We start from the raw sequence: 8675 nt of genomic DNA, 5'->3' as shown, positions 1-8675 counted from the left end.
CGAACGACTTTCTCGCGACCACTTGCCAGCCTCGCCCGCCCCCTTCGCTTGACATTTGAGTCAGACGAGCTGTGAACTTTAAGTTCCAACCAGAAAGTGGGAGACGGGTGAGCGTTTCCTTCCAGTGCGAACCACGGCAAAAACGTGCAGGGTGGAGGGGAGGGCGAGCGGAAGAAACTGATCGGGAGGCTGAGGGATTCCCTCTGACAGGAAATCGCTGCCAAATATGGGCAAGTGTGTCACGGGCTGGGAGATTGCAACAGGTTGGAGCTGATGAAATGTGAAAATGGAGCAATTGCAGCTTAAACTGAGATGCAAATTGCAATGAATAAATAAATAGGACACAGGTCTCCACAACGGTCAATGGAAGCTTAAAGCAAGACGATTAAATTAATAAACTAACACAAAAATAAACAAGTACATATATAAATTAACAACTTATGAAGTAAATAACAACGACTCCCACTTATATAGCGCCTTCAATGTAGAAAAACGTCCCAAGTTGCTTCTCAGGAGCGATTATCAAACATAATTTGACACCGAGCCACATAAGGAGATATTAGGACAGGTGACCAAAAGCTTGGTCAAAGAGGTCAGTTTTAAAGAGCATCTTAAAGGGAGCGCCGCACTGTCGGAGGGGCAGTACTGAGGGAGCGCCACACTGTCAGAGGGGCAGTACTGAGGGAGCACCGCACTGTCGGAGGGACAGTACTGAGGGAGCACCGCACTGTTGGAGGGGCAGTACTGAGGGAGCGCCGCACTGTCGGAGGGGCAGTACTGAGGGAGCGCCGCACTGTCGGAGGGGCAGTGCTGAGGGAGCGCCGCACTGTCGGAGGGGCGGTACTGAGGGAGCGCCGCACTGTCGGAGGGGCGGTACTGAGGGAGCGCCGCACTGTCGGAGGGGTAGTACTGAGGGAGCGCCGCACTGTTGGAGGGGCAGTACTGAGGGAGCACCACACTGTCGGAGGGGAAGTACTGAGGGAGCACAGCACTGTCGGAGGGGAAGTACTGAGGGAGTGCAGCACTGTCGGAGGGGCAGTACTGAGGGAGCGCAGCACTGTCGGAGGGGAAGTACTGAGGGAGCACCGCACTGTTGGAGGGGCAGTCCTGAGGGAGCGCCGCACTGTCGGAGGGGCGGTACTGAGGGAGCGCCGCACTGTCGGAGGGGCAGTACTGAGGGAGCGCCGCACTGTCGGAGGTGCCGTCTTTCGGATGAGACGTTAAACCGAGGCCCCGTCTGCTCTCTCAGGTGGATGTAAAAGATCCCACGGCCACTATTGGAAGAAGAGCAGGGGGAGTTCTCCCCGGTGTCCTGGGGCCAATATTTATCCCTCAATCAACATCACTAACACAGATGATCTGGTCATTATCACATTGCTGTTTGTGGGAGCTTGCTGTGCACAAATTGGCTGCTGCGTTTCCCACATTGCAACAGTGACCACACTTCAAAAAGTGCTTCAATGGCTGTGAATTACTTTGGGACGTCCTGAGGTTGAGAGTGGCGCTGGAGAAACGCGAGTCTCTCTATAAATAAACAAGTCGCCAGGTTGGATTGAATTCGGTGGCTTTTCATTTTTTGAGGGGGAACCTCGCATTATTGGTGTGTGTGCAATTTGCCCAGGCTCCCTCGGGCTGGGGCGTGGTGTCCCATTCATGAGTTGTCGGCAGGAGGAGATTACGAGGTTGTGACTCACCCAGCCGGCTGTACGGGGCAATGTGAGCGAGAGCTGGCACAGAGCGGCCGCGAGGGAGAGAGAGAGGGAGCTCGCTCACTGGCCCAGACAGCACCGTCCCGGAGTCAGGCAGCATGTACCCAGGCAATCACAGAGGGGCCGGGCATTTCCGCGGCTCACCGGGAGCCAGGACCACACAGGTAAGGAGTCAAGCACCCCACCTGGGGGGCAGGCAGCTCGCTATAATATCCAACCTCTTATATTATAGAGGATCCAGGTTCTGGGTCCATTTATCTAGTTTCTATTTCCATTGATCCAGGTTCTCTGTTTCCATTGATCCAGGTTCTGTTTCCATTGATCCAGGTTCTGGGACCATTTATCTAGTTTCTATTTCCATTGATCCAGGTTCTGTTTCCATTGATCCAGGTTCTGTTTCCATTGATCCAGGTTCTGTTTCCATTGATCCAGATTCTCTGTTTCCATTGAACCAGGTTCTGTTTCCATTGATCCAGATTCTCTGTTTCCATTGATCCAGGTTCTCTGTTTCCATTGATCCAGGTTCTGGGTCCATTTATCTAGTTTCTATTTCCATTGAACCAGGTTCTGTTTCCATTGATCCAGGTTCTGTTTCCAATGATCCAGGTTCTGTTTCCATTGAACCAGGTTCTCTGTGTCCATTGATCCAGGTTCTGTGTCCATTGATCCAGGTTCTGTTTCCATTGATCCAGGTTCTGTGTCCATTGATCCAGGTTCTGTTTCCATTGAACCAGGTTCTCTGCGTCCATTGATCCAGGTTCTGTTTCCATTGATCCAGGTTCTGTTTCCATTGATCCAGGTTCTGTTTCCATTGATCCAGGTTCTGTTTCCATTGATCCATGTTCTGTTTCCATTGATCCATGTTCTGTTTCCATTGATCCAGGTTCTGTTTCCATTGATCCAGGTTCTCTGTTTCCATTGATCCAGGTTCTCTGTGTCCATTGATCCAGGTTCTTTGTGTCCATTGATCCAGGTTCTCTGTGTCCATTGATCCAGGTTCTCTGTGTCCATTGATCCAGGTTCTGTTTCCATTGATCCAGGTTCTGTGTCCATTGATCCAGGTTCTGTGTCCATTGATCCAGATTCTCTGTTTCCATTGATCCAGGTTCTCTGTTTCCATTGATCCAGGTTCTCTGTTTCCATTGATCCAGGTTCTCTGTATCCATTGATCCAGGTTCTGTTTCCATTGATCCAGGTTCTGTTTCCGTTGATCCGGTTTCTGTGTCCATTGATCCAGGTTCTGTTTCCAATGATCCAGGTTCTGTTTCCGTTGATCCAGAGAACCAGTGGATGTGGTGTATTTGGACTTTCAGAAGGCTTTCGATAAGGTCCCGCATAAGAGACTAGCGTGTAAAGTTAAAGCACATGGGATTGGGGGTAAGGTACTGTCTTGGATAGAGAGCTGGTTGGCAGACAGGAAGCTAAGAGTTGGAATAAACTGGTCTTTTTCCGAGCGGCAGGCAGTGACTAGTGGGGTACCGCAGGGATCGGTGCTAGGACCCCAGCTATTCACAATATATATATAAATGATCTAGATGAGGGAACTAGATGTAATATCTCCAAGTTTGCAGATGACACAAAGCTGGGTGGGCGTGTATGCTGTGAGGAGGATGCAGAGAAACTCCAGTATGATTTGGACAGGTTGGGTGATTGGGCAGAAACATGGCAAATGCAGTATAATGTGGATAAATGCAAGGTTATCCACTTCGGTGGCAAAAACAGGAAGACAGATTATTATCTGAACGGCAATAGATTGGGAAAAGGGGAAGTGCAACGAGACCTGGGTGTCCTTGTGCACCAGTCGCTGAAGGTAAGCATGCAGGTGCAGCAGGCGGTTAAGAAGGCAAATGGTATGTTGGCCTTCATAGCGAGAGGGTTCGAGTACAGGAACAAGGATGTCTTGCTGCAGTTGTACAGGGCATTGGTGAGACCACACCTTGAGTAGTGTGTGCAGTTTTGGTCGCCTTATCTGAGGAAGGATGTTCTTGCCATGGAGAGAGTGCAGCGAAGATTCACCAGACTGATACCTGGGATGGCAGGAATGACGTATGAGGAGAGATTGGGTCGATTGGGCTTATATTCGCTGGAGTTTAGAAGAATAAGAGGGGATCTCATTGAAACTTATAAAATTCTAACAGGACTAGACAGACTAGATGCAGGGAGGATGTTCCCGATGGCGGGGGAGTCCAGAACCAGGGGTCACAGTCTAAGGATAAGGGGTAAGCCATTTAGGACTGAGATAAGGAGGAATTTCTTCACCCAGAGAGTGGTGAACCTGTGAAATTCTCTACCACAGAAGGCAGTTGAGGCCAATTCATTAAGTATATTCAAGAAGGAGTTGGATATATTTCTTAAGGCTAAAGGGATCAAGGGATATGGGGAGAAAGCAGGGACAGGGTACTGAATTTGGATGATCAGCCATGATCTCATTAAATGGCGGAGCAAGCTCGAGGGGCTGAATGGCCTACTCCTGCTCCTATCTTCTATGTTTCTATGTTTCTCTATTTCCATTGATCCAGGTTCTGTTTCCATTGATTCAGGTTCTGTTTCCATTGATCCAGGTTCTGTTTCCATTGATCCAGGTTCTGTTTCCATTGATCCAGGTTTTGAGTCCATTGATCCAGGTTTTGAGCCCATTGATCCAGGTTTTGAGTCCATTGATCCAGGTTTTGAGTCCATTGATCCAGGTTTTGAGTCCATTGATCCAGGTTTTGAGTCCATTGATCCAGGTTTTGAGTCCATTGATCCAGGTTTTGAGTCCATTGATCCAGGTTTTGAGTCCATTGATCCAGGTTTTGAGTCCATTGATCCAGGTTTTGAGTCCATTGATCCAGGTTTTGAGTCCATTGATCCAGGTTTTGAGTCCATTGATCCAGGTTTTGAGTCCATTGATCCAGGTTTTGAGTCCATTGATCCAGGTTTTGAGTCCATTGATCCAGGTTTTGAGTCCATTGATCCAGGTTTTGAGTCCATTGATCCAGGTTTGGAGTCCATTGATCCAGGTTTGGAGTCCATTGATCCAGGTCCTGTGTCCATTGATCCAGGCTCTGTGTCCATTGATCCAGGTTCTGTGACCTGTGATCCCCTATCTGTAACCTGTGATCTGTGATCAACTATCTGTGACATGTGATCCCCTATCTGTGACCTGTGATCTGTGACCTGTGACCCCCTATCTGTGACCTGTGATCTATGACCTGTGATCCCCTATCTGTGACCTGTGATCTGTGACCTGAGATCAAGGATCTGTGACCTGATACTGGATCACAGGTCAGAGATCACAGGTCACAGGTCACAGATACTGGATCACAGGTCACAGCCGGGCTGTCTCCGAGTCTGGCCGTGTGTGTTGGTCTCTGAGCCTCAGCGTGGGTTCAATCATCCGTTGATGGACTCGGTCCCGGAGCGGAGAGAAAGCGAGAGACAGACCGAGAGAGGGAGAAGAGCGATTGAGACGGGGAAGGAGAAACGGAGAAACAACGAGAGGAACAGATAATAGAACACAGGAAGAAGTTAAGAACAGACAAGAGGCTTACAGGGGTGGAGAGAGAGAGTGAAACATGCAAACACACAGAGAGATTAACAGTTACAGAAACTGAGACACAGACAGAAATACGTAGAGAGTGAAACACACAGGCACACAGAGAGATTAAGTTACAGAAACTGAGGCACAGACAGAAATACGTAGAAAGTGAAACACAGACACACAGAGATTAATAGTTACAGAAACTGAGACACAGAGAAATACGTAGAGAGTGAAACACACAGACACACAGAGATTAATAGTTACAGAAACTGAGAGACAGAGAGAAATACGTAGAGTGAAACACAGACACACAGAGAGATTAATAGTTACAGAAACTGAGACACAGAGAGAAATACGTAGAGTGAAACACACAGACACACAGAGAGATTAATAGTTACAGAAACTGAGACACAGAGAGAAATACGTAGAGTGAAACACACAGACACACAGAGAGATTAATAGTTACAGAAACTGAGAGACAGAGAGAAATACGTAGAGAGAAACAGACAGAAACAAAAGTGACAGAAACAGGCAGCGAGAGAGAAAAAGAGGCAGTGAAAGGCAGCAACAGAGAGAGAGAGAGAGAGAGAGATCTCGGCAGGCAGAAACACAGAGCCGGAGGGAGATAGACACAACTAGACGTGCCAACCCAAACTCACATGCCTTTTATTCTGGTGTCATGTCGGACCAGATTCAAATGCACCCAAGGAACACTTGGAATACACGAATGGTGACAGAGTAGTTAACATGGTCTGTCAATCACTGGCAGCTCCAGGGAGGGATTTCTTCACCACTGTGGGGTGCTCTCCTGCACCACAACAGGACTTCAAACTGTTCTTTGAATAATCTTCTTCGTTCTGCTCTTTTTCACCCTGGTAAGGTGTCAGCCGTGGCTCAGATAGTCGCACGCTCACCTCGGAGTCTGAAGGTCGTGAGTTCGAGCCCCACTCCAGAGACTTGAGCCCATAATCCAGCCAACATTCCCAGTGCAGTGCTGAGGGAGCGCCGCACTGTTGGAGGGGCAGTACTGAGGAAGCGCCGCACTGTCGGAGGGGCGGTACTGAGGGAGCGCCGTACTGTCGATGGGGCAGTACTGAGGGAGCGCTGCACTGTCGGAGGGGCAGTACTGAGGGAGCAGTACTGAGGGAGTGCCGCACTGTTGGAGGGCCAGTACTGAGGGAGCGCCGCACTGTCGGAAGGGCAGTACTGAGGGAGCGCCGCACTGTCAGAGGGGCAGTACTGAGGGAGCGCCGCACTGTCGATGGGGCAGTACTGAGGGAGCGCCGCACTGTCGGAGGGGCGGTACTGAGGGAGCGCCGCGCTGTCGGAGGGCCAGTACTGAGGGAGTGCCGCACTGTCAGAGGGGCAGTACTGAGGGATGGCTGCACTGTTGGAGGGGCAGTACTGAGGGAGGGCTGCACTGTTGGAGGGGCAGTACTGAGGGAGGGCTGCACTGTTGGAGGGGCAGTACTGAGGGAGCGCCGCACTGTCGGAGGGGCGGTACTGAGGGAGCGCCGCACTGTCGGAGGGGGCAGTACCGTAGGAGCACCGCACTGTCGGAGGGGCAGTACTGAGGGAGCTCCGCACTGTAGGAGGGGCGGTACTGAGGGAGCCCCGCACTGTCGGAGGGGCAGTACTGAGGGAGTGCCGCACTGTCGGAGGGGCAGTACTGAGGGAGTGCCGCACTGTCGGAGGGGCAGTACTGAGGGAGCGCCGCACTATTGGAGGGGCGGTACTGAAGGAGCGCCGCACTGTCGGAGGAGCGGTACTGAGGGAGCGCCGCACTGTCGGAGGGGCAGTACTGAGGGAGCGCCGCACTGTCGGATGGGCAGTACTGAGGAAGCACCGAACTATCGGAGGGGCAGTACTGAGGGAGCACCGCACTGTCGGAGGGGCAGTACTGAAGGAGCGCCGCACTGTCGGAGGGGCAGTATTGAGGGAGCGCCGCACTGTTGGAGGGGGCAATACTGAGGGAGCGCCGCACTAGTAGTCGGAGGGGCGGTACTGAGGGAGCGCCGCACTGTCAGAGGGGTGGTACTGAGGGAGCGCCGCACTGTCGGAGGGGCGGTACTGAGGGAGCGCCGCACTGTCGGAGGGGCAGTACTGAGGGAGCGCCGCACTGTCGGAGGGGCAGTACTGAGGGAGCGCCGCACTGTCGGAGGGGCGGTACTGAGGGAGTGCTGCACTGTCTGAGGTGCCGTCTTTCGGATGAGACGTTAAACCTCTCAGGTGGATGTAAAAGATCCCATGGCACTATTGGAAGAAGAGCAGGGGGAGTTCTCCCTGGTGTCCTGGGGCCAATATTTATCCCTCAATCAACATCACTAAAACAGATGATGTGGTCATTATCACATTGCTGTTTGTGGGAGCTTGCTGTGCGCAAATTGGCTGCCGCGTTTCCTACATTACAACAGTGACCACACTTCAAAAAGTACTTCATTGGCTGTAAAGCACTTTGGGACGTCCTGAGGTGGTGAAAGGTGTAAAGTATGTGTCTATACTTAATCCAATAATGAAGAGACAGCTTGGAAGATTCAACGTAGGTCTTTACTTAATACCAGCAGGCGGGAAACTGAGGGGAGATCAGTACCCACAGTACTATTTATACCCCTATGGCCAGGAGTGGTACTACGGTATCACTACGCCCTACAAAGTAGTGCTGCCCTGGCCATAGGTTTAAAGTAACATACCTATTACATACACAACAAAAGGTGCTGGAGAAACACATGTATTTTCTTCTCCAGAAGACTGAAGGCTGAGGGGTGACCTGATCGAGGTCTTTACGATTATGAAGGGGTTCGATAGGGTAGACGTAGAGGAGATGTTTCCACTTGTGGGGGAGACCAGAACTAGGGGCCATCAATATAAGATAGTCACTAATAAATCCAATAGGGAATTCAGGAGAAACTTCTTTACCCAGAGAGTGGTGAGAATGTGGAACTCGCTACCACAGGGAGTGGTTGAGGCGAATAGTATAGATGCTGACATGAATCAGTCATTCATGAAAGAGAAAGACTTATGAAATAATACTGAGCGGCCTGCGTGTGGCGCTGTCCAGGGAGAGTATAAATACTCGGGCACGGGCCCAGCTTGCTCAGGACATTCTTAACAGGAACTAGTGAAGGACACAACTCGACCTCCATGTTGTAAAACAGTTGATTAAAGCTTTGTTTAACGCTTAGACCAAGTGCCTAGTAGTTTTCTTAAGTCAGATGCATTTAAGGGGGAGCACGTCAGCGATGAAGGATATGCTGACGGGGTGCGATGAAGAGGGGTGGGAGGAGGCTGGTGTGGAGCAGAAACACCGGCATGGAGCAGATGGGCCGAATGGCCTGTTTCTGTGCTGTCCACTCGATGTAAAGGCTCCTTACATTGCTCTCTCTGTGCTTTAGCTCATGCACTCCTTCAGACCCGCCCGTAACTAAGTTCAACCCCATATAAGC

The 8675-nt window shown here is 50.8% G+C and overlaps 1 protein-coding gene across 1 annotated transcript in view; it reads left to right on the top strand.

Moving 5' to 3' along the window:
* The first annotated feature begins 1386 nt into the window (after nt 1-1386).
* Nucleotides 1387-8675, top strand: part of fosl1a (FOS like 1, AP-1 transcription factor subunit a) — a 29777-nt gene continuing 22488 nt past the window's right edge. Inside the window, exon 1 of the mRNA XM_085976177.1 lies at nt 1387-1873. Within this exon, the coding sequence (XP_085832303.1) occupies nt 1808-1873 (66 nt within the window). The 5' untranslated portion in view covers nt 1387-1807. The remainder of the gene's footprint in view (nt 1874-8675) is intronic.

The sequence above is a fragment of the Somniosus microcephalus genome, unplaced genomic scaffold (genome assembly GCF_052327205.1).
Source record: "Somniosus microcephalus isolate GS21.2 unplaced genomic scaffold, FLI_Smic_1.0 unresolved_chr2, whole genome shotgun sequence".
In the NCBI taxonomy this organism is placed as follows: Eukaryota; Metazoa; Chordata; class Chondrichthyes; order Squaliformes; family Somniosidae; genus Somniosus; species Somniosus microcephalus.
This window is presented reverse-complemented; position numbering and strand designations above follow the sequence as displayed.